The 27,358-nt window shown below is 43.5% G+C and overlaps 1 protein-coding gene across 3 annotated transcripts in view; it reads left to right on the top strand.

The window, feature by feature from the left end:
• The window catches only part of LOC138299526 (phospholipid-transporting ATPase ABCA1-like), a 2,649,159-nt gene that overhangs the window by 1,050,058 nt on the left and 1,571,743 nt on the right, over positions 1-27,358 (top strand). For all 3 annotated transcript variants that reach the window (XM_069237840.1, XM_069237822.1, XM_069237830.1), the window contains exons 16-17: positions 6,852-7,073; positions 17,954-18,158. In XM_069237840.1, coding sequence (XP_069093941.1) covers positions 6,852-7,073; positions 17,954-18,158 — 427 coding nt within the window. The remainder of the gene's footprint in view (positions 1-6,851; positions 7,074-17,953; positions 18,159-27,358) is intronic.

The raw sequence follows: 27,358 nt of genomic DNA, 5'->3' as shown, positions 1-27,358 counted from the left end.
AAAGTTATGATTTCTGAATCTGTTTTGTTAGCTTTTAGGAGTCTGTGCACTTTACCACTGCTAATCAGTGCTAAAATGCATGTGTTCTCTCCATAAAACATGGCAAAATTGTCTCAGGCCAAATTGTTATATTTAACTTACTTGAAAGTCCTTAGTTAAAGTGGTAACACATGTACGCAGAGGGAAATATCCAGAACAACGATGCGTGAGTCAGGATAATTTTGTTTTTAGGTGTGGGGTATTTTTGTTTTTTGGGGTGGGGATCAGTTGTTTTTTAGGGCAGGAGGGGGGTCGGAGTAGATTTAGGACTCAGCGTGGGTGAAGGTTATTGGTGAAGTTTTTAGGGACGAGTTGGGGGATGGCATGCAAAAACCATGCATGTCGTTCCACACATGCCTTTACTAGGCATGCCTTTACCACGAAAAAGCCTATAAATGAAATTCTACTAGTGGACCTGCAGCACTGATTGTGCCACCCACATAATAGCCTTTTAAACATGTCTCAGGCCTGTTTTGCAGCTTGTGTATGCAGTTTTGAACTACCATTTTAACCTGGCAAAATAAACCTTTTACCAAGCCTCATCCTTCTATTGTTTTAATACATATAAGTCATCACTAGGTTAGGTCTTAAGCAATTCATAGATAAGGGTGCACTGCACTTAAAAAGTTGGATATGTGCTTTTAATTTTTAAATGTGCTGGTAGTGAGGAATGCTTAAAAACATTTCTCACTACTGCAAGGCCTACCTCTCTCATAAGATAACATTGAGTTACAGCATTGTTAGAAATGGGGTCTCTGGTTGGCTAGGATATGCACCTCAGCCAGGCAGAACCTACCCACTCTAGTCAGGGCTTGGGAGTTACACGTCCAAGATAACCCCTGCTCACCACCTTGGTAGCTTGGCACGAGCAGTCAGGCTTAACCTGGAGGCAATGTGTAAAGAGTTTGCACAACACACAACACACGTGATGCAAAATATACACCACAAAGTAAACACAACACTGAGCTATGTAAAAATAATCTGTATTGCACAAAACATAACTAGACCAACATTACACGTGAATAATACCCTGCTACCTTAGCAGTTGTCAGAATGTTATACAAGTTACTAATGCTGCAAGTCAGTCATTTGTGGGAGACTAACTTTTTGTTCTTGAGTTGGCCTGGTTATACTAGAGTAGGAGGTCACCCACACCTCTTCCTCCAAGGACGCTATGTAACAGGGACTGGAGTGGGCCTGGGTCATACTCAGGCAGAAACTCCTAGATATGGCATGCCTGGGCTGGCTGCATTCTCAGGGTAGTGCATACAACATGGGAGACAGTAAGGGGAAGCTGATATACTGACTTATGAATAAGAGTCCGGTCCAGGGGTTGGTCCCCCAAATATGCACACTCAAGGGGTACACTGTTGTGGTAGCCTGTTATGTGGCAAAAGAGTTTGCTTCCTACTCCAGGACCCTTATGCTCACCAACCCCTGATTAGGACCTAGTGTGAAAATCTCTGATACTTGACCTTATAGTGCTGAAGTTGTCCGCAGTCAAAGATTGTGAACTTTGTCTCCCCATTACACAGGAGAAGATGCATTCTGCCATCACTGCTGGGCCTTCTAGTAGATCACTGGGTAGAAATGGCCCCCTTGTCAAGCTATTTTGAAGAGATTCTCACCCTTGCTCATCCCTCACCCTCAGGATATATAGGATGATGCATATCAGTGCGATATTTTGCCCCATGATCTTAGGGAGGGGGGGCGACAATCACAGGTATCAAGAAGCCTAGTAAATTAGCTGACTCCTGTACCTCTTACCATCTCATTTCACTGAACAATATTGAAGTCTACATTTTTGCAACAGTACTGACAATGAGTTTCGCTAGTGTCTAACACACTCTGATGAATAGCGATCAAAATGGCTTCATATCTAGGAGAGGCATCAGACATTGCCTTCGAACCTGTAGATTGCTCTGGCGCAGGCAGATGAGCTGGTTGAGGATAGTGCCTGTGCACTGTTGAGCATTTAATGAGCATGCAATACAATGCACTGTCTTTCTGATGGTGGTGTTGCTTAAAATGGGTTTTGGTCCATGTATCCTTTGCCTAGTAGCCACCTTAAATACAGACCTATGGGCTCAGTTAGGGTAAATTGAGTCTTGTCAAGACCCTTCTCTTTAGAGTATGGAACACAGCAGTATTGCCGATCTCACCCCTTCCATTTGCACTGGTAAAGGAGCCCCTTGTGGAGCTAATCCATGTTGAAGACCAAGTCCAGAGTTTTTGCTGGAAGAGCAGTCATAAAGACAAAGTCTTGCTGTATGCAGACAATATGTTTTTGTATGTCCAGTGTCCTGGTATTACTATCCCCCATCTCAAGGACCTCCTCTGGATAAATGGGGATGCATCCGGCTGGGGGTCAAGTGGGGCAAATCTGTGCTGGCGCCCATCAGAGGGAATGTGTCTACAATCACAGTGGATAAAGGTCTATGTATTGCATCTGATCACTTCCTGTATGAATGTAGCGCTGCTTCTTGCCAGGATTAAACTGGAGTTCTTTGATTGGATATCCCTGCTACTATCTGTGGCAGGGAAGGGAGCCCTTTTTAAGATGATTTTCTTCCCTCATTTCCCATATGTCATGCAACACTGCGTCACATGCTTCCTCCATCATTATTCAGAGACCTCTAATACTCCATTAGTGTTTAGATATAGGCGGGGAAGATACCTTTGGTGTCTTATGGGGAATTTTGCTGATCTTATGAGGCAGGCATGTGATGGGGAGATTCTGAATTGTATTAGTGGGCTTCTCACCTGATATGGATTAATGATTGGATTCACAGGGACATACTCAACTGGAATTGTAGGTGGTGGATGCTCATGGAATCCTGAACCACCTCTAACCAGGAGCTTTGCCTCATTACTTGACTCGTTTTTCTTTGCTTGTGTTAGACCTGACAGCCTTAGGGTGGTCACCAATAACATTTTGCCTGCCTCCCTCCCTCCACTTTTTGGACACTGTTTTTGCTGGTTCTAGGACTCTGTGCATATTACCACTGCCACCCAGTGCTAAAGTGCATATGCTCACTCCCTTCAAACATGTTACATTGGTTCACACTCAATTGGCTTATTTAATCTACTTATAAATCCCCAGTAAAGTGCACTATGTGTGCCAGGGCCTGCAGACACCTGGGTTGGCTAGTGTAGCGCTCGGGAGAAGGTGGTCCCAGATAGTTTTGGGGAGCAGATAGAGGTAACCCTAGTGTCCCTGGGGGATGCAGAGATGGTGCCAAAAACCCACATCCCTGCCAGTACTTCCAAGTATAGGCAGTGGGTCACCATCAATGGGCAGAGGCTCTGCGTGACACAGGAGCCAGCATGACCCCTGTCAGGGGTCAGCTGGTGTCAGCAGAGCAGGTCCTCCCAAATACATTCCTCCAAGTCGTAGTCACCGACAATCGTGAGAGCCACCTACCAGAAGCTCTGACTTCCTTTGAGTGGGGGGGTCTCTAGTACTCTAAAAGTAGCTGTGAGTCCTGCCATGCCTGTAGATTGTATGTTAGGCAACGACCTTGACCACGCTACCTGGAGGGAGGTAGAGCTAAGGTCTCACTTGGAGATGTCAGGATTGCCTGAATGGGTCTGCATTACCATACCGTCCATGGGTGCCCGGGAGGAAAGTCAAAGGCGTCTGGAGCCTGGAACAATGGCCCAGACAGCTGCCAAGAAGAGGAGCAAGGAACAAAGGAAACCGGTCCCAGAAGTTCCCGCAGTGGTTGACGGGTTTCCCGAGGAGGAGGCCCCCGAGCTAACTGGGGAAGACATTGCCGCCCTGGGTGACCTACCTGAGCTTGCTGGCTGCCAAGTTGAGGGTGGGGCCACCAGGGAGGAATTCTGCAAGGTGCAGAAAGAATGTCCAACTCTTGAGGGCATGAGACTACAGGCTTCAGTCCAGGCAGCAGGTGAAGCCTCTGGCGATCACCATATTTATTGGGAGAATTATCTCCTTTACAGTGAGCCTAAGGTTCCAGCCATTGGGGCAGCAGATGTGCTGGTGGTCCCCCAGTCTTTCCGTACCTTCCTACTGGTCTGGCTCAGTCGTAAGTGGGACGTCCTCTTACCATGCCTTCTCTTTGCTTACAGAGAAGTACCCCAGAAGGGTGTGGGGTTCAGTCCCTTTGAGCTTCTCTATGGGTGCCCTGTCAGGGGACCCATAAGCATTGTCAAGGAGGGGTGGGAGAAAGCTCCCAAGGCACCCCCTCAGGATGTGATCAGCTACATGCTCGCCCTCTGCCACCACATGCACCGCTCCTGGAAAATGGCTAAAAGTAACCTTGAGGCCAGTCAAGAACTAATGAAACTCTGATATGAACTGAAGGCCCCCCTACTGGAGTTTCAACCTGGAGACAAAGTGTGGCTTATGGAGCCAGTAAAGCCTAGAGCTCTCCAGGACCGCTGGTCTGGCCCATTTGAAGTAAAGGAGTGGAAAGGGGAGGCCACTTACCTAGTGGACTGTCAATCCCCAAGGAACCCCCTAAGGGTGCTCCATGTCAACCAACTGAAGCCTCAATTTGAGAGGACGGAGGTCAACATGCTTCTGGTGACAGATGAGGGTATGGAGGAAGAGAGTGAACCTCTTCCCGACCCCCTCTCTGCCAAGGAAGGTGATGGGTCAGTGGAGGGTGTCATGCTCTCTGACTCCCTGACCCTAGACCAGAGAGGGGACTGCTACCAGTTACTGGAACAGTACTCCTCCCTGTTTTCCTTCACCCATGGACCCACACATCTGTGTGTCCATGATATTGACAGGGGAGACAGTCCCCCTGAAAAAAACAAAATTTACAGGTTGTCAGATAAGGTGAAGGCCAGCATCAAGGAAGAAGTCTCCAAGATGCTGTGTCTAGGGATTATTGAGAAATCTAGTAGTCCCTGGGCCAGCCCTGTGGTGCTGGTACCCAAGGCTGCTGCACCCAGTGCCAAGCCAGAACTCTGGTTGTGCGTGGACTATCAGGGTTTCAACTCAGTCACACGGACTGACACTCACTCCATCGCCCGAGCTGATGAGCTTGTAGACTGCCAAATTCCTCAGTACTTTTGATCTCACATCAGGGTACTGGCAGATTGCCTTGACTTCACAAAAGCATTTTGAACATGGTGCCAACACAACAAACTTTTTGCCACCTCACCTCTGCCCCTCCTGCACTGGTGCTTCCTTTCCTTTGCTCCCTTCCCCACCCAATCCAAATGCTTCTCTCGTGCTGCTCAGGAAGGGAGTAGAAGCCTGCATTTGGTCTCCACCTGGCTGTGCAACACAGCCGGGTGGAGAGTTCTAAGTGCAAATGTCTAAGTGCCTCAGATGGCCAGCCAAACTGACGTGCACTTAGGGCCAGATTTACAAGAAAGTTGTGCATCAGCTTTGATGCGCCACTTTTCATGCACCCACCTTACGACACCATGTGTGCGCTGTATTTACATTATTGCACACCATGGCACATGTGAGGACAGTAGCATCATAATGTATTATGCTATTGTGGTACTTTACAGGATTAGCGCCATAAATTGTGGCCCAAATCCTGCAAAGTAAAGGGAGGCCCATTGAAGGTAATGGGTGTGTCATTTTAATGCCTCCCTAAGGCAGGCATTAAAAATGACACTAAAAATGGTGCAGTGAAATGTTGTAAATTTCACTGCGCCATTTTTACGGGCCTCCCTGCATTGGAACACCCCTCCTTGCATACATTATGTCTGGCGCAGGCATAATGTGGCACACGGGGTGAGAAAGTGGCACAATGCATGCATTGCACCACTTTGTAAGTATGGCGATGGAGAATGGCCTCCTTAATTCCAAATTAGCATCAGAAAAAACTGACACTAGTGTGGCGCTAGGACCTTGCAAATCTGACGGTTAGACTTCTCTGCCTCCCTCCTGACAGGGAGGATGCTGGCCCTGCCCTACGTTAGGCAGCGGAAAAATAAAATGATAACACTGTATTATCATTTTATTTTTCTGCTGGCTTATTAGCAGTGTGGCGGCGCTCCACAGCCATACTGGAGGGGCCGCCCCTCATCTTCATCAGTAAAAGTACAAATAGTAAGAATACAATTAGTTTCAACTTGCATTTTGAAATATATAAGCCTTTTGTAAATATCTTGCACAAGCCTACACTTAAGCTTTTTTAAATATCAATTGAAGCTATGTGATCATTATTCATATATTCAATGAAGTTCCGCAAACTATTTAGACGTTTCCTACAATTAAAAAAATATATATATATTTCATGCCTTTGATTTCATATCACCGAGAAGAGCCCAGTGAACAAACAGATTTGTCTGATTTGATCCAGTATATTTGTTGTGTTTTCCTTCATAAACATTGGTAACAGATGCGTCAAAGAGACCACCAAGGCGCGCTTACATATGTCTTAGATGTGTTTTCTTGGAACTGTTGACAAATCATGTTCCTTTGATGGTCGCCGTGCATGTTTTGGGTAAAGGAGCGCAGAAGGAGGACTACAAATGGCTTCTCCTGGCCCCCTGCCCCTCATACACACGGACACGGACACTCTTTTCGATCACGACAACGATCACAAATATACTGAATATTTGATGAGTCGAAACTAAAAAGAATCATATAGGTAGTGCCTTTCGATAGCATTTCCATGGAAACGTCGCAAGTTGAGATGTATAGCGCATAGTTGTTTTCCAATGGGTATCGCAGCTAAAAATGAGAGCCCTGCAGTCTTTCATATATCCTTGTGGCAAAATTTAGGTCATGATTTACTTTATTGCTTTGCGGAGAAAAATGCACTGCATGTTATTTTTTCTTATTTATAAAAATACGTTTTTCCTCTTGTATCCTACAGTTCGGAAACGTTCTACGCTACAGCGACCCATCGGTGTTCTTTGTCTTTATGTTGGTATTCTGCTTTTCCACCATAATGGAGTGCTTTCTTATCAGCGTATTCTTCTCCAGAGCAAACCTGGCTGCTGCTTGTGGCGGAATCATCTACTTTGTCTTGTATCTGCCCCATGTCCTCCTCTTTGCATGGCAGGATTACTTGACATTTCCAATAAAGCTCGTTGTTGTAAGTAGTATGCACGTTTATCTCAGTGTTTGTTGGTTTGCAATCGATGTTGTATATAACACATATGCCAAGAATTTGCTAGATATGAAACATAATATGTATGTATGTTGGGCAGTCATTCCTGAAGTTCATGCAGTTCAGGTTATCAATTCCCAGCATCTGGCTCTATTTACGGGTATTAGCCATTTTAGAGGCCTCCTCATTAATAACAAAAAACAGGCTTCTTTTTAAATCTATAAATAATTGTTGCAGCACAAGTGCAGGGACCTGAAAAAGTGAAGGACCTTGGGAATTGTTGGGTACTAAGGATACTGAGGTCACATGTGGTAATGCCTGTGAAAGATTATCAGTACAAACAAAAGGAAATTGCAGTATTAGGCTCAATATCATTTGCAAATAAAATAATACAAACGGGTACACGGTCCTCGCGGTGTAGTTAGTGATAACACAAACTCCTTTGCTGGTTCATGTATGCATTTGTAAATTGAACATATCTTTCTAAGGCGAGTAATCCAGGGAGGAGAGTTATAGTATTTTGCTTCATCCACTAAGGTGGAAGGGACAGATTTTATTTAAAAAAGAAACATGCATTTGCTAATTTGATTTCCACAGACCGACTCAGCCACTCATTCAAAATATTGGGAAGTAAAACCACCGGGCGCAATAAGGTTACTGCACCTTGTGGTTTTCCCATATGCACTTTTATTTTAAGACTCAAGTTATTTAGTTTGGAGTGGGATATACCGTGCAGTTTCAGTGTTACTCCACAGTAAATCCAAGGGGCATATTTAAGAGTCCCTATCTCCCTCCATTCCAATGCCACATTAGCGTAATATTTACACTAATATGGCGTTAGAAGGCCAAAAACGCAGCGCTATATTTACAAAGTGGCACAATCTGTGTATTGCGCCACTTTGTAACCCTTTGCACAACATTATAATATACATATACATAATGCACACAAAGGGGGAGTTTCCCTGTTAGGGGGGCCAAAATATGGCTGAAGGAAATCTAAGAGATTTCTGCCCTTCATTTTTTCGTCACCTTAGAGCAGGCATTAAAAGGAGTCTTCCATTGCTTACAATGGGCCTCTGGGTGATTTGCAGGATTAGGTCAGAATTTTTGAGCTAATCCTGCAAACCGCCGGTCTAGCATCAAAAATTCAGATGCAAGTCCTCTAACAACCGCCATGGTGTGCCATATTTTAAATACAGCACACATATGGTGGCTTTAGGGGGTCCCTATGGAGTGCAAGAAAAGTTATGCTGCACTGTGTGCAGCGCCATTTTTCTTAAAAATACCCCAAAATGTTTCTCTCTTTTCTGACCTATTTTCTATCTGCAAACATCTCCAGGCAGTACTTATGTGAATTTGCATTTTGCACACGAAAAAACACAAGGACTGAGAATAAATCTCGGAATCTAAAACCTGGCACAAACATTGTGTCTGTCTCACCTTAGATTCAGCACAGGTTTCAGAACGAGCCAATCTATATATATATATACTAGTAGAAACAAAAACAATAACACTACCACTCGTGCCAACACCACCAAAACCACTCCCAATATGGCCACCACCACTAATGCTACAATCAATACAACACCAAAAGTACCACCACCACTACTACACCACTACCAATACAACCTTTACAACTTATACTGTCACTACAATACTCATACCACAGAACTCCAAACCTTAACACACTAGAACCAACAACACACCTCTGATACCTATGCTACCACATTACAACCAATACCACACCACCATGTCCAGTGGTATTAGCGGAACTAATATCACACTAATATAATTTCACACCCCCACCAATACCACCACCAGTACCATCATCAATACCAAAACCACCAATTCCGTTACAAATATCACTAATACAAACTCCACCACTAATACCACCACTGCCAAAAACACATTACATTAACATACCACACCCGTACCAACAATATTATCACCAGTATTATAAATACCTCACCAACTCCACACCAATGCCTGTACAAATAATTCAAGTATCTCCACCACAGAAAACACAATCTGAAAACCAACACCACTAAAACCATCACCACCAAACCACCACAATATATAAACCATTTCTGTCATACCAATACCACTATTACTGTCAACAATAGTACCACCAACATCAATGCTATCATACCGCTATCAATCCAATATCACAAAAATGTCCCCCACCGCTAACAGGACACCAGCCAATGCCACAAAAGCACCTTTATCACACCATCAGATATAGAAAACCACCACTAACCCCACCACATCAATACCACCACCACAACCAATGCTACCTGCACAAATAACATCATCACCGCAGATATTATCATCACCATCAAACATACTACCAAAACTGATACCACCAATCCCATCACCACCACTACTTCTGCTAAGTATAAATTTGCAATTTGGATGGGGAAAAAACCAGAAGCGAGTACACAGCCTGTAGGTCTGGCTTTAATATGGTTTTGCATGTAAATACATTTCTGCATGCCTGTGTTTGCACGTGTTATCATTTTAAAGACATATGTATAAACTTTCTCAGTGCATGTTAGATTGTAGCATAGTTGCGTTTTTGCCCTATCAGTGTAAAATCTATTATAGTAATATAAATGGTAAGATAAGAAGTCTTGCTGAAGTACCTACATCTGCCTTCTCCTGGGCGAAAAAAAATCCCTTTTAAATGACTCTTGTTGAATCGCTTTGCAGCGCACTTTGAAGAAACCACCCTTAAGTAACTTTCTTTTGCAAATGAATGCATAATCATAATGGAACAGGATGAATTGCTCCCCATAGGCTGAACATAACAACTGGTGTCTGAAGGACAGTCTGGAAGGAAGCGACACTTCACTTGACCTTCCTTCTTATGCCAATAAAATGCATACCAGACACACGTCTTTGGCCTGCCTTACCACGTTGGTCAGCTCTATGTCGGCCTGAAGTACCAAAGGACACCACAGCACTCTGTGAACGCAGCAGTTTCATGCACATACACAATTTCTAAACAATTTATGTTCCTTGTGCTATTCCAGCTCGTCATGATTGCCCTTCAAACTCCGAGTCTTCCTTACGTCCTTTTTTACACCCATCCCTTAGTCTTTAATAGGCAGGAATGTCACAAAATGAAACAGGATTACCATTCTGCTGAGAGTCCATGGCCAGCACTGGCAGTGACATTACATTACTGTATCCCGTTGTTTTGAGTTGTGATTTGCGATTTTTTACAGCTACTTTATTATCTGAACGTTGCTGCCTTTTGGCAGTGTGTGTGGCATAGACTGCTAGAGAAAGACTTACAAGTCATTTACGTTAACATTTGGATTATCAGTCGTCCTAAGTGTGATTTGCATTCTAAACCAATATCCCTTCTCGTCCATTATTTGGCTGATCAATCTATGGGTGTCTTCATAAAAACAAAAAATAAACAATAAAAGAAAAGGGTACTTGTAAAAGGAGTTGAGACAATGAGCTGAGGCACAGATGTTTTAAGGCATGCGCAAAAGGGGCAATCACCCAGGCCCCCCAACTTTCAAGGAGCCCCTGAGAACTTTTTTTTCTCTTTCTCACTTCTGTATGTTTCTATTTTTCATCCTCTAATATACAGGTTAATGTGTCTGCCATTAAGGGGTTAATAAAATCAAAAGCTGTTTCAAACAGGGACCCGAAGATATGTTTTGCCAAAGGCCCCCAAAATCAGTAATATGACACTAAGCTGAGGCATTGAGGACTGAGGCCCGGTTTTAGGGCAAGCTTCAGAAATTGCCTGACGTGGATGGGATTCTGAACATGGTACAGCTCTCCACACTTGGAGACAATAAATACACACAATACTTCAGACGAGACCGTACCAGTGATGTGAACACCGCATTCAGCATGGCCCATCCTTAGAGCTGGCTTTAGGGTCGTGCAGCCGGTGCAGCCGCAATGGGTACTGCCTTGGGAGGTGGGGGGAACTAACCTCGGGAGTGGGGGGCTATGTTGGGCAATAGCCTACGATTTAAAAGCTAGTGCTGCAGAGTTCCTTGTGCGTCCAGCTTTTAGGCAGCAATACAAATGTCAAGATAACTCTTGTGATTAATGTTTCTGCCAGAGAGAAAGATTAGAGTTTCATCTAGTGGCAGTTTTGACTTGCCATAAAGTAGCACAGAGTGTTCATATGCCTCCTGCAAAAAATCGATCTGTATTGTATGTGTATAGCTGAGTGAATTAGTAAAGCCAGCCTTTATCAGCGCTTTAAAACAAATTAAATGTATGTGAGAGGGGCCATGGAGAGATGAAGGTCACTTTTGTTGGGTGGTTGTTGTAGTGTTCGTGTACTTGTGCCTGCTGTGCAGAAATGATGCCTCAGAGCATGTGTATCATGAACTGCTGTCTGGTGCGTAACTGCTAAGCAGGCACACCGGACACCTATTTATTCCCCCCTAAACCATTAGGGGGGGATTTTGACATAAGATCACCTCTCGTCCAACATAAATTTGGACAGCAATACATTCCTCCTTAACTTTAATTAAACAAAAACATCACAAAAATCCCAACATTTCACTATTGGAAAACAGATAATACTAATAGCCTTTAGTTCAAAGGGGCTTTCAGACTAAACAGTCTTTTGGGTAAGTCGAGGGCATTGGATTGCTTTGCAGATAGTATCTTGTGCAACTACCCCAGTCTCCTGAGTCCTGGGAGGATGAGCCAGGTGTGTGGCAATTGTCAGGCCCCTAGGAAGGTGACAGGGGATGTTCCTTCTTGGCTTGTGTCTTTGGGGTGCCCTCTCTGGTCTGGTGTATTGGACGGTAAAGATATAGGGACTTCACCGTCAAACAAAGGGCAGGTAGGCAGGGGGTGTGGTTGTGTGTCATTGAAGTCTCTTCTCACCAGCCTGAAAAACAAAATGTTTCTGATAATTGATAATCCAGAAATGGCACTGAAACAGACATCTGAACTTGCTTCCTGGATGCCAGTCTTTCACAAACACCTTGTCACCAGGGTGGATGCTGGACTGTTGGGCTTTTCAAGCTTTACTCGCTCAGAGGTTGGTACTTTCTCTCTTTTGAGAGGATGTGGCATCATCAATGGGGCATGTAGTCCATTCTGGGATATGCGAAATGATGTCGGTTACAATACATCCCATGCCGGCATGCCCGAGTGCTTGTCCTGTGGTGGAATGGGGAGTTTGTCGATATTCCCTGAGGAATGCATAGGTGGCTCATTTCATTGATTGGTGACTTGAGCGTGCAATGTGTTTTATGTTGTTAAAGGTGCTCATAAAACACTCCACCTCTCCCTTGGCTTGCGGCCAGCGTGGAGCCACTTTATGGTAGTGGATGCCCCACGACTCTAGGTAGTTATCGAACTCCTGGCTCTGAAATGGGAGTCCGTTGTCAGTTTTGAGTTCTCTGATCAGACTCTGGGTGCTTTTTCTGAATCTTAGGGATAACCTTGGTGGCAGCTTGAGACCATACCAGCTCTATTCTTGGGTATTTAGTATAGTCATTGATCAAGACAAGGGTGCAATGCCCTTCAGGGAGGCACCCAAACTCTATGCTGGTGCACTCCCAGGATCGCTGGGGGCTGGGTTCGGTGAATACTGGGGCTGGTGGCTCCGAGGGGCTTAAGATTTGATACCATTAACTGGAGCTCAAGGTAGCCTTTGTTATCTCATAAATCCAAGGGAACCAGACCTTTGTCTTAGGCCAGGTCATTGTTTTTGCTTTGCATTGGTGAACATGGTGTGTGAGCTGTACTGCTTGTTCTGTCAGGGATCACCAGACAGTGTCCTTGTAGCAAACACCCACTCATGTTGGTCATGAGTTTGTGACACATATTGAACAGTGAATCAAGAGTAATCTTCACCTCAGGAGTTCTATGGGACCTGTGTTCTTTGAGTGTGGGCTACCTTCCAGACTGGATCACCACTAAAACTAGTTGTAGGCACTTATCTGTTTCTGTCTGTTGCAGAGGGGGTGGCATCAAGGGATCGAGGCAGTTGCCTTGACCTCTCCATCACATATCAGATGTATTCCTTTGTTACTTCCATGTCTTCTGCTTCGTTTTGGGTGGCAGCACCAGGGTGCCAGTATAGGTATTCTGCTAGATTGTGGACATCTAGTCAATATTCTACCTAACAGTCATACTCCTGCAACAGGAAGATCCACTTTTTAATGCAAGGTGGAGGTTTGCATGCAGAATCTTAGAACAGGGATGTAAGGGGCTTGTGGTCAATAGTGACTTCAAATGGGTGGCCATAGATGCACCGAAGAAAATGTCAGCAGGCCAAATGTATGGCAATTGCTTTCCTTTTAATTTGCAAATACATCTGTTCCGTGGCAGTGAGTGACTGTCTGGCATATACCACAGGGTCTGGTCTTTCTGGTGCTGTTGTTGGCTGAAGACGGTTCCTGGCTAATTTGGGTTGGCATCGACCATAAAGGTGGTTGGCTTCGATGGGTTGAAGTAGGTGAAAGTGGTGTCTGCAAAGAGGGCTCTTCTAGTCTGCTAGAAACATTCTTCCTGCACTACACCATGCAGCTGTGGCCTTTGTGAGCTGTCTGAGGGGCTGTGTGAGGTTTGTGAAGTCAGGTATGAACCACCCGCAGGAATTCACCATTACCAAAAAGCTTCTTACCGACACACTGGTTGGGGAAGGGGCATCTTGGATGTCTCTCGCTTTGTCTGGATCTAGAGCCACTCCCTCTGGTGAGAAGGTGTAACCAAAAAGCTGATTAGCTGCTTCAAGAATTCACACTTCTCTTTGTGGAGTGTTAGCCCTGAGTCGTGAATTCTCTGGAGCACCCCTCACAGGCACTCGTGGTGTTCTCTTATTAACCTGGGAATGTCAGGATGCCAATGCTGTCATTGATGACACCTGGCAACCCCGTAAGGAGCTCTTGGATTGTATTTTGGAATACTTCGTCAGCGCTTGAAATTTCGAAGTTGAGTTGCCAGTAGCATTGGAGGCCCACATCGGTGGAGAACGTGGTTATGTATCTCAAGTCAGTGTGTAGGGGCAGCCTGTGATGCCCTCAGCACAAATCAATATTGGAAAATCATTTTGCTCCATTAGGCTCCCCATTGATGTTGTTGACTGTGGGAGTCAAATGGCGTTCTCGATTGATTGCAACGTTTGGCAGTCACATGTCAACGCAGAGGTGGAGTTCTCCGGGTCGCTTTTGTTTCTTCCCTACCACTATCGTAGGTATCTGTGTTCAGGGGCCGGGGACCTTCTTTAATATACCAGAGGACTTCAATTTGTCTCTTTCTACACCTTAGGTTTGAGGTATAAGCTATGCTTCAGTGGCATAACTCCACTGGCTGAATGGATTGATCAATGTGCAGCTGCACTACTATGTCCTTCAGGCAGCCAATTCCCTTAAATGCACTGGTATCCTCCGTTTGCACACTGAACTCAAATTAGATAAGTTTTAGAGTTTTGATGGTGTGGTCACTCACTAGCATGCCGTGACCTCCGTCTTCAAAATAGATGATGATGTCCACGCTTGCATTCCTGTGAGATACTGATGAGTTGAAACTCTCAAGCATGGGCAGCATGGACTGGCCATATGCAAAAACCCTGATAGATGTCTGCCAACATGAGATCTATGGAGACTCCAATGTCGATAATTGCAATGACTGTATGTTGGCTCTTCTTGAGTTGGCGCTGTGAGAGTGGTCGGTGTGTGGCGCCAGCAGGCTCAACGGTGAAGGCGGTGTGCACGGTGTACTCTGCAATGTTATCATCATCCATGTCTTCTGGCCCACTTATTGCTTTGGTAACCATGTGAACTGATTCCTTCTAGAGTTTGCGTTTTGTGGTTCTGCAAACTTTGGTGAAATGGTCGTCCTTGCCACATGCTGTGCATTTTCAGCCTTTGGCACGACAGTCATTCAGCAACTGGTGTTGCCCACCGCAGTATCCACATGCTCTTCAAGGCTCAAACGGTCTCCTCGGAGGCTCAATACTGCGCAGCAGGTGGATTATGTTGACTGGCTTTGTCGAGACTGCTCTGTGGAGAGTGGGTTCCATATGTGAAGAGCAAACCTTTGATAGTTCCTTTGGTATTTCTAGCGTCAGAATGTCTTGAAGCAATTTTCCTGGCTCTTGGAGTATGGTTTTTCCGAATTTGGATGACACACAGCTCTGAATGATCTGACCTCTTATCTCCTCTTGCTCGTAGTGCAACCTGCAGGTTCCCAGGGGTTCTTTGATTCTACCATGGACAATGTTGATTGACCCTTCTGGTTCTTGGCAAGCTTATCTGAAAATGAATTGCTCATAGTCCCTGTTCGCCATTGGTTCAAAGTACACATTTAAGGTCACAACAAGTGTAGTGTATGTCTTTGGTGTCACCTGTGTGAGGGTTGTTTTATATTTTGTGAATGTCTTTTCCTCCCAGGTGTAGCAGGAGGGCCCAGCATCATTCCACTGCTATTTCTGTGCCTACCAGTTAGGTTGCTTATGATGAGATTGTGCCTTCTATGATGAATGGCTCAAAAGCAGGGATGGTGGACATGCGGGTGTGGTGTCACTAGTGTGTGACTAGGAAGTAGGCCCTCGTGTGACACACCACTGCAGTGAGCTAAACCTAGCAGCACAAGAACTATTCTCACTGGAGGGATGAAACAGCCGCCTGGCCGAGTGATGGTGCACAGTCTGTGTGCTTCCACAGGCTCCCCTTGAATGCCTGGCTCTTGTTGCACACAGTGGCTGTGGAGAGACAGTGACTTAAGGGTGTGTTTTATAAGGCTGTCAGCCATACTACTGTCACTAGAGTCTGCGGGGCACCCACCGCTTGAATACAGGGCGGTGTCATTGGAGGAAGACAGGTGGAGCTGAGGGCAGGGCTACAGATTTGGGGCCACTGCGCTGACTGAGGAGCTCATTGTGTCCAAGGACAGGCATGTATGGGTCTTGTGGGGAGCACTGATCAGCGTGGCATGAGCACCACCAATGTAGGGAGCGCCAGGCAGCTGCCACAGTGTCAGACATGCAGAAGCTTCAGAGCAGATGATGATGGCGGTCAAGCACCAAATATTTAGCCAATGCAGTGTTTGTATTCTTACACGCTGCACAGAAATGATGATTCGGAGGCCATGTATCATGAACTGACATCTGGCTCGTAACTGCTAGGCAGGTGACATCTAAATTTTTGGTGGATGTCAGCAGAGGTGTCATAAAATCATTACCCTCCAACTTAAACCTGGACAGCATTACAGTAGTCAGGGAATCCAAGGAGGAGGACATGGGAGAGCCAAAAAAATTGTTGCACTGGGTGCCACCAGCACTAAAGCCAGCTCTTGCCATCCTTCCACTTTCGTTGTTTATCTTTCTCCTATTGCCCCATAATATTGTCCACGCTCTCACGAATACCACCACATTTTGAGGATATAGAACATTAAAACCATAAGGGGCATATTTATACTCCGTTTGCGCCGGATTTGCATAGTTTTTTTTTACGCAAATTCGACGCAAAACTAACTCCATATTTATACTCTGGCGTTAGACGCGTCTAGAGCCAAAGTCCATGGAGTTTGCGTCACTTTTTTGCGTGTACACCTACTTTGCGTTAATGATATGCAAGGTAGGCATTCCCGTCTAAAAAATTGACTCCGAGGCATGTGCGCCGTATTTACACTCCCGGGCAAAATCACGCCCGGGAGTGGGCGGGTCAATTTTTTTTACGTCCAGCCGCTTTTGCGTCGTTTTTTAGCACCTGGTCAGGGCAGGCGTTAAGGGACCTGTGGGCTCGATAGGAGCCCAGAGGTGCCCTCCCATGCCCCCAGGGACCCCCCCTGTCACCCTTGCCCACCCCAGGAGGACGCCTAAGGATGGAGGGACCCATCCCAGGGAACATAAGGTAAGTTCAGGTAAGTAATGTTTTTTTTTTTTTTTGTGGCATAGGGGGGCCTGATTTGTGCCCCCCTACATGCCACTATGCCCAATGACCATGCCCAGGGGACAGAAGTCCCCTGGGCATGGCCATTGGTCAAGGGGGCATGACTCCTGTCTTTGCTAAGACAGGAGTCATTTCAATGGGGGTTGGGAGTCGAAAAAAATGGCGCAAATCGGGTTGAGGCGATAATTTTGCCTCAGCCTGACTTGCCCCATTTTTTGGCGCCCAAGCTCCATATTCCCCTACGCCGGCGCTGCCTGGTGTACGTCATTTTTTTTCACGCACACCAGGCAGCGCCGCCGGCTAACGTCATTGTATAAATACGGCGCCCGCATGGCGCTTCAGAATGGCGTTAGCCGGCGTTAACTTTTTCGACGCACAACTGAATTGGCGCAGTTGTGCGTCGAAAAGTATAAATATGGCCCTAAGATTATTAATACAAGGTGTTCTTGTTCTTGACAGAGAAGCTTGATGGGATACTTCATAGGCAATGCCATATTCTGTGGTGCTGTTCATGTGTGTATGTATATGCACGAGAAGGAAAGTTTGACTGCTGCTGACAATGCTGCAGCAGTCTTGTCTGTGACAGGAAAACCAGCACTGCTTTTGTATTTGCTTTGCTAGTTCTTTTTGTGTGGGGAGTTTGCACTACTAATAACTGTGTGGTACTTGTTGTCTTCTGTTTTTCTGACACTTTAAAACATTTTTCTGCTTTCTGGATGCCTACACGGTCCTTCACGCAATGTTAAATAACCTCAGATTTTCCTGAGCTATATGTTTTTAAGAGTGATGTGTTCTGTCATTTCTCTCTTTCTGTCTGTTAAAATCCTTTTTCTCTGAAAAAGATACTTCTGAGCAAACTTGATGACTTCATGCAGCTGCTGTGGATTATTTGCTCATGTGCATGTGTTTACGCTGCCAACCAGTATGACTGATCAGCTGTACAGAAAGTAAACTCATGGCTTGATGTATTTACAGAGCCTCTTCTCAACTGTGGCCTTTGGATTTGGGTGCGAGAACTTTTCACGTTGGGAGCAGCAAGGAATTGGGCTGTCGTGGAGCAACATTGGTGTTAGTCCAGTGGATGGGGAGCGCTACAGCTTTGCAGTCTCGATGCTCATGATGATATTTGACGGAATCCTGTATTTGTTGCTGACATGCTACATTGAAAATGTCTTCCCAGGTACAATGATTTTATTGCATACAGTGTACTGTATATAATCTGTCTAAATATTCCTATAAATTCCTGCTCTTTATCTTTTTTAGAACATGTGAGTTCTGTCTTCACCACAACTCTAAGAGAAAATGATGAACACAGTCACCTGTAACAGCTTATGTCAGTCGACTTTGATGTCACACTGCTAACACTGAAGAATATGTTACTGCTGAAAGTGAAAGCCTCAGCATCCATACAGTGTAAAACAGTAACCAAAGGCTCAGATTCATAAACATGTCACACAATGAAGCACAGCAATTATAATTTCATGAGAAGGAGGCATGAAATCACCACATCTACTAATAAATTACATTGTCCTGTTCTTTCTCTAGCGCTGGCACTTACTAATGCTACCTAGCGCCATACACACACATCTTTGCATCATATTGCAAGGGTGTGTGCATGATGTCTAGAACAGCTTTGTGCTGAAAGCATACCATTCCAGTGCAAAGTACTATGCTCATAATAACTTTGAAACTGTTCCCACTTTGGATGTGTGCTATACTGTGCAGTACACATGCAAAGTGGCAAACAAAATAATGTCTCCGTTTTAACACCTGCTTCAGAGAGGTGTTATTGTTATTTTGTTGTTTTGCAAAGTCCTGCCTACCATTGTTAATAGATTGGGCTTTGTGTCAAAACCCATTGATGGATGCATGGGAATGCCCATGTACCTCCCCTGGAACGCCCCTGATGCAAAGTAATGCAAAGGTGTGCAAAGCACTGCTTTGCATTACTTTCAGGCAACTTTCCAGCGCGAAACAATTTTTTGCGTTGGAAAGTAAATACAAACTAAATCTAAAATACTAAAGACCAAAACGGTAATAACATGGTTAAAATGTGTGCAAAAACTGTTTGGTCATATTATTCCCCATGATTTACCATGGAGGTCATAATCAGGTGCAAACACAACATACTACCTACAATTAAAATTATTTGCTGTGGGGTGAATTTTGACTTGTAATTAACCTAAGGGATCTACATTACACTGTATGTTTAGTTTCTTCTAATAACGGGACTTGCTTACCTTTAGGTACTGACAAAATATATTTTTAAATTTATCCTATTTTATTGGGTGTTTTAATAGAGCAAGAAGGTAGTACCCAAGTACATGGCAACAGGACACATGAGTAACATAAGAATAGAGAGAATTGAATGTGCATTTGCAATGACAATTTAGTACAGTAAAGAAAAATTACTACATCACAACAAGGTGAGGATGGGTGGAAGGTATACAGTCTAGGAAAACAAGAATATTGTCAAGAGGTGTGTTTTGAGTTACATCCTGAATTGCACTGCAAATTACTGAGGTGCAAAGGAAGGGTATTCTAGTGTCTAAGTTGATAACACTAAAAAAAACTGTTGTTATGTAAGTTCTTTATGAAACTTTTGGATTTCCAGAGAAGTGGTACATGAGCAATTGGTGCTTGTATCAGCAAACTCATTGAGTTGAAAAACAAAATGGAGTTCACTATTGGTCACTCAACAAACTTCGAAGTGGATTATGACAGACAGAGAAGGATAATGATATTGTTTCAAGATAGGGGAAATGTTCTTGAACTTTCTGAGGATAGTGATTATGCAGGGGCATGAACAATTGTTAATGAGGACTCTGGGAGACCTATGAATGGTGCAAGGCTTCTATTGATGTGTGAGAATTCGAGGTCCATGATGGTGGACCATAAACTTAGAAAGGGAAGGATCAGCTTGATTTTGTGCAGTGAAAGTAAACAAGTAAAAGGCATTTTTCTTATCTCAATATGCTCTGTGAAGATCCGAGAGTGGTCAATGAGTAAGCTCACAGATTTAACAAAGGATGAGAAACATGGAAAAACCCATCAAAGTTCATATTGCTAAGCCGGTCAGGGATCAGTGGTTCAATTGTTTTTACATTTTTGTTGCCAACCTCAGTCTCTGCTATGTTGGATTTCAGGTACACTGCAGATATTCACATTTGAATGATTTCCAGGCCAGAGTGGGGGGGGAGGTAAGGAGTTTGATGATTGAGACAAATTTAAGTTATTGTTGCCTTTCATTAGCATATTGGTGAATAGTAACCAAATATCTACTACATTCTTGATATTAGTCTGTATGGGATGATGATCCCCATTCATTTGTTACATGTGGTCAGCATGTGTATCGTAGACAACAAAATATGTTGAGTTTGCTGTATTTTCTATGCCTTGAAGTCTCAATGCCCTAAACTAACAAATCTGTGGGTCATAAGTAACAAGTATATCAAATAAGGTAGCCCTCAACTAAACTTCCTTGATCGGTGGATGAGCAGTTAAGGTTTCTGCCAAAGTAGCTGTGGGGTAAAAACATGTATAGAATGGCACAAAGACCAATGTCTCGGTGGAGTAATATTATCCAACAAAAAATGTAACATGCATTTCAGCTCCTTCCTGGAAAGTTTCAAGGGCATCTGTCAAGCAGAGGGTTGAGAAGTATTGGGGGGATGTACAAAACTGCTCTTTCCCTATGCAAAAATAAACAACAATACAGAAAAAAAGCTGAACAGAATTACATCAGATTTGGAAGAAGGATATATCTTTACTCAGAAAGCATGCTTTTTGCGATGTGGTGTATTTGTTCCAGCTGTTTTAGAGAAATTATGTTCTAGAATGTTTAGATATCTGTTGCCACAGGGCTCCTTTAGGACATAAGTAAAAAACATGAATTCTGAGTGGTCGAACCCACAGGAACTCAGAAAATTTAAATAAAATGATATATAAGGGGGCAGGTGAGGGATGTTGTGGCCTCCTAGCGCTTCTACGAAAGTCCCAAGGGGATCCCCATAGGAATAAAATAAAAATTAAATTAGGTTTGTCATAGTCTTATGGAAGTATTGCAGGAGCTTGCATGGCTCACGTTTTCTCCATATTTCAGTAAGCGGGATTTATTCAGAACCATTAAAAATAGGGATTTGGGCTGAAATCTATGCACAGTGGGGTGTTGGGGACTGGTTGCCTGCACAGTGTTGGCTGCCAAGTCTAGTCTTAAACAAGTGCTATTAAGTGGCAAGCCCTTGCTACGCACAGTCAATGCTTAGTGCTCAGACAGTGTGTAGAGCTCACCCCCACCAGACACACAAGCCCTATTATGTGGGCAAGCCCCTACACACTGTCTTATTCACTGAAAAAAAGACAAAGGTTCAACTGAGGGTATACTCAATTAAAAAAACACTGACATTTATCAGGTATAGTTTACTAAGCGAGTTACTATAACTTGTGCCCCCACAATTCACTGCTTGTGACCTCAAATATTACATCTATCATGACATGTTCAATGACATCATGACATCATTGGTAACATCAGTGATGGCATCTCAAATTGTATAATTGATGACATCACAGAAGAGGGTTTATTGACACGAGGACTGCTCCTGACAACCAGGGTCTGGAACAATAGCTAAGGGTCAAATGGTTGGCCTCCTGTTGTCCTTCTCCAAGAACAAATAATGCAGAAAGTATCCTGACTCTTAGATGGCCCAGCTGACCACCAGGAACTGACCTGCTTGGAGGTATTTGCTTCAAAATAAACTGCTTCATCATGATTTCAGCAGCAATGTGTCTCATTTAGATGAAGTATTTTGACTTCCATTTCAGAGGCTAAGCACCTTACTTAGAGTTTGGCAGACAGGGTACTCTGTCAAATTGTGGAGGACTTATCTGTCTGGCAAAATTCAAACTGTAGATTTGTCTGTTCTTTTATGAGTCGGGCAGACTGTCATGTTAACACTGGTGGATCATCTACTGGCTCCGAAGTGGAACCTGTTAACTGACAGCCAGCTGGATACCGGGCTGTCAGTCAATAGATATTAGATCATTCACCCTTAGGAAGACCATTAGTTTTTTTATTTAAAAAAAAAAAAACACCCTGTTAGGAAGATTGTTTTTGGAAAACTAGAACTTTGCTAAGCGGCTGCATGAAGCAAGGCAAAACTACAGTTCCTTTTTATGATTCTTTTCATCCAGACCTCATTCTTCTTTAGGGAGTGGCATGAAGGGTGTATTATATGCTTGTGAACAACTGTTGGCATCACAGCTGTTTGCTCATCAACACGCCTTTGTTTTTTTGATGAGGGCTAACTTGTGATTCAAGGCTCTGGTTCAAATTTCTGGTCTCCACACAGTCACCACAGCAGGGTAGTTTATCAGAGGTACTGCAGGGACTTTAGGCTAGGTCATACTCAGAAGAAAGTGGGCATGTGTCCGCCCCACACTCTTAATAAAAAGACTGTGCATTACCCATGCTGGTCCAAGTCCAAATGATGTTCTTGGAGCTGTAGGGCAGCTCGAGGATATAGTCCAAAAGCTAGGCAGTTTCAAAGATGCTAAGCTCCACTGAGAGTCAACTACATCTTGTAGCATTTTCTACAGCATGGTACCCACTAAATAACTAGGCCACACACAGAGCTGTAAATCACACGTCTTTATTTCTCGGTGTGTACCTGTGAACTCCAGCATTCCAAACCAAACTTTCATTACATTCTATTCTAGTGATTACGTCACACTGATACGAAGTGCGCGGGAAGCCAGAAAGGTTCAGTTTTAAATCATTCAAGACACTACATCTGTTAAATAAAAAATTACAAGTTTTTAGGCAAGCATTGGATATACACAAATGTCTATATTTAGAAACATGTACAACTAAATACTTCCATAAGTCTTCTTGGTGCTTTGATCAGCTGACCTGATCTGGTTACTGGAAGATGTAAATTGTCATTTTCAATAGCCAGATGTATCAAACGATTATGCATTCATAAACGGTGCAAATCACAGAATTTCACCTTTTGCAAATGCAAAATAGCCATTCACGATGTAGGAAAGGCATCACAGTCCCATTTTAGGGAATCAACATTGTTAGTGATTCTCTAAAATAGCAACTCCAACTAGGGAATCACAATTTGCAATTCCCTAGAAAGGAAATCCCAAATAGGGAATTTCTGATCGCAATTCCCTATGCACATGTATCAAGCTTTTCATAAAGGCAAACTGGGTATTTAGGGAATGCAATTACCACCATTAGTGGTAACCATGTGATTTTTTTTTAAATGCATTAAAAGTGCATTTTAGAATAGCCATGTAGCTCACACATCCCCCTGGGGCATGTGTGCACTTCACATGTGCATATTTAAATTTTGAGGTGCCTCAAAGGGGGCCTTAGCCACTCAATACCCTTGGTTTTGATTTTCCTAATTTGTGATTCCCTAATAAGGAATCACAAATTAGGAAATGAAAAAAACGTTCACCCCTATGGCCTGAATGCTCACAGGGACAAATGGAGTTGCATTTCCTAATAGCGATTCCCTAATAGCGATCGAGACTCTGTGGGAATCGCTATTAGGGAATCGCTATTTTCTTACGTACCATTTTTAATTTCTTAAATAGCGATTTCTTGAAATTTACTATTCAAGAAATGCAAAACTGTAGTTTGATACATATGCCCCCAAATCCCTTGTGCGAATCATGTTTTCACTTTTATCTCTTTCAGTGGTCCAGTGAGTTAACTTGGTTGCCATTGCTCTCCTGAACATCAAAGTTGCAGGACTTTCACCTATTGTTGAGTGGGGTGTTGATCGATAAGCTTGTAAAGTAGAATTCAATACTTTTTTCGAACTGAGCTTCTCAAGAGTTACATGCTGTACTACTTTCTTTAGCGTACTCATAAAATGCTCAACGACTCAATTGGCCTGTAGCCATAAAGGTGAGATCTTTTGATGCTTTATGTTCAGATGCCCCAGCAATTTTTTTTTTAGTCTTTGCTGTTGAAGGGTGGACGATTATCAGACTTCACAATGGCTGCTATGCACCATGTTGCAAAGATGCCATCAAGTTTTTTAATTACTCAATCATGTATCGTGGGTTAAGGATCTTCGACAAAAGGAAAACATGAATATTAATCTACAATCACCATTAAATTATGTCAATTATCAAGTGGACCAAAGAAATCAATGGCTATTTTATCCCCGGCATGTTTAGGAAGTTCTGACACATTAAAGTTGTATTCAGTAACTTTGGTTGACAGGCAATTACATACATAACAGACCTGGAGTTCCTTTTCAACTGTTACATCCAAGTATGGAAACCACACTTGGTCTCGGAGAGCTCTCTTTTTAGCAAGAATACCATGATGTCCTTTGTGAGCCATTTCGATCACTTTTTGTTGTAGATTCTCTGGAATCAGGATCCTTGCACTGTAACTATTTCCTGAGTTATGAAGAATTCATCTTTGACATTTTTGTATTTCTGATATTGACCATCTACACTGAGAGGTTGAACATGTTTATTCCATGACTGATGTGTAATTATGACTTTTAACTTCAGCAGGTCACTATCATGACTCATGGCAGTGACAATCTGGGCTACTGACACAGCGGATGGTGTATTTGACTTGACAATGAAATTCATGTTGGCCTCTGCCCTATTGGATGGAGTACCATGACCTTAGATAGGCACTCTCAAAAAGTATTTAGCAGAATTGCCATATCCTTTTCTGGTTGATGCACAATTATATAATCATACTTTTGCATTCATAGTCCCCATTGTTCAATCCAAGGTGGCATCTTGCCTTTTGGATTGCCAAAGATGGTCAGCAAAGCTTGATGATCAGACACCAGACCTAAAGGCTTTCTATACAGGAATACATGGAAATGCTCGCAAGCCCAAACTATAGCCAAACTTTCTTTCTCAGGCTGTGAGTAAGCATGGTCTGTTGGAGACAAAATTCTACTAGCATACGCCACAATATGTCATCTAGCATCTGGGTGTCCATTATGATGTGCAAGGACAGCACCTAACTCAACTGGGCTGGCGTCTACCACAACAGCTGTATGAAGGATTGAATTGAAGTACACCATTTCTCTAGCATGTTTAATGGAGTGTTTGATTCTTTTAAAGCTTTTCTCACACTCTTGTGTCTATTGAAAAGAAACATTGTTCTTTGTAAACTTGTAATGGAGCACTAATAGTGGCAAAGTCTTTTATGCATCTTGAACAGTAACTGGCCATTCCAAGAAAAGAACGTACCATTGAAACATCTTGTGGGAGTTCAGCATTTGTCAAAGATGTACTTTTGGCTGGATCAGGTGTCATACCCCCATCAAAAAAGATATGGCAAAATACTTTTAGTTTTGTTTTGTTGAACTCACACTTGTCTACATTTAAGATCAAACCTGCATCATTAAGTAATTTGCATATTTGTGTGAAGGATTTATTGTGTTTATTCCATATAGCTGCAAAAACTAATATATCATCACTATAATTAAATGCATCCACAACAGGTTGCATGATGCATTGTATGATGTCTTGGAAAAGGTCTGCAGCTGATGACACACCAAAACTAAGTCTGTTTTTCTAAACAAGTCAGAATGTGTAGAAAAGGTGTAATATACTGTTAGAAATGGGGTCTTTGGTTGGCATTCAGATTACCCCCTGTCCAAGGAAGGACCCTCACTCTAGTCAGGGTAAAGGAGAATCACCCTCAGTTAACCCCGCTCATCCCCCTTGGTAGGTTGGCATGAGCAGGCAGGCTTAACTTTAGAAGCAAGGTGTAAAGTATTTGTACCAACACACACAGTAACTCAGTGAAAACACTACAAAATGACACAACACAAGTTTAGAAAAAAAGATATTTATCTAAAGAACAAGACCAAAATGACAAAAATCCAACATACGCAAGTCAAGTTATGAATTTAAAAAGCAAGAGTCTTAAATCCTATAGAAAACAGTGAGGACATTGTTAGCGTACAAAAGTACCTGGGTAGAGTCAAAATAAAGGTGCACGGGCGAGTGTGCATCGGAAAAGGCCAGTGATGCATTGATTTCTCACTTGCGAGTGAGAGTGTGCATCGTTTCTCCTCTGGTCGGGTAAGCGTGCGTCATTTCTTCTCTCCTGTAAGAGAGCAATGTATCGATCCAGATGGGGACCTCAGGTCCGGGTAGGCTTTGTGTTGATTTTCCACTACCAGCGATGTTGCATCGAAATCCGGTTGCACGTTGTCAAGAAACCGTGCTGTTTGGGGGCTTTTGTTGTTAACAGCAGCCGCTGCAGGTGTTGCGCATCGATTCTCCAGCCATGTTGCATCGCTCTCCCAGCCGCGATGTAGGTGAAGCATCGATTTTAGCTGCAAGGCCGGTGGCGCATCGCTTTTCAGCCGTGAAGCGGGTTGTGCGACGAAGAGAGGTGCAAACAGCCCAACTGTCAAACTGACCCAGACAGGGAATCCACAAACAAGCAAAGCCACATAATGGTTTAAGTGGCATTTTCAAACACACAATCTAAAAAACAACTTCACTAAAAGATGTAATTTTAAATTGTGAGTTCAGAGACCCCAGATTCCACATGTCTGTCTGCTCCCAAAGGTAATCTACGCTTTAATCATATTTAAAGGCAGCCCCCATGTTAACCTATGAGATAGATAGGCCTTGCATTAGTGAAAACCGTATTTCGCAGTATTTCACTGTCAGGATATGTAAAACACATTGGTACATGTCCCACCTTTAACATACACTGAACTCTGCCCATGGGGCTACCTAGGGCCTACCTGAGGGGTGGCTTACATATATAAAAAGGGAAGGTTTAGACCTGACAAGTGGGTACACTTGCCAAGTCGAATTGGCAGTTTAAAACTGTACTCACAGACACTGCAGTGGCAGGAATGAGCCATGTTTATAGGGCTACTAATGTGGGTGGCACAACCAGTGCTGCAGGCCAACTAGTAGCCTTTGATTTACAGGCCCTGGGCACCTCTAATGCACTTTACTAGAGACTTACTGGTAAATCAAATATGCCAATCATGGATAACCAATGTACACATACAATTTATACAGGGAACACTTACACTTTAGCACCGGTCAGCAGTGGTAAAATGTGTCCAGAGCAAACAAAACAGTAAAAACAGAGTCCAGCACACAAAAACAACCTGAGAAGTAGAGGCAAAAAGGGGAGACCATGCCAATGATGCCAACTCTAACATATACCTACATCTCGCATCAATTTCTAGCTGATGATAATCTTGGTTCGAATCAAGACAAGTAAAACCTTGGGACCATTTAATTGCATTATCATGTCAGCAATGTGCAGTCCTTGCTGCCGTTACATTCACATGCTTTGTTCACCTGGTACATGTCAGCGCAAAAGCAAACAGCTCCTTCACAGTCCTT

The sequence above is a fragment of the Pleurodeles waltl genome, chromosome 1_2 (genome assembly GCF_031143425.1).
Source record: "Pleurodeles waltl isolate 20211129_DDA chromosome 1_2, aPleWal1.hap1.20221129, whole genome shotgun sequence".
NCBI classification, from domain to species: domain Eukaryota; kingdom Metazoa; phylum Chordata; class Amphibia; order Caudata; family Salamandridae; genus Pleurodeles; species Pleurodeles waltl.
Note: the sequence above shows the minus strand (reverse complement) of the source record. Positions and strands in the feature narration are given on the sequence as shown.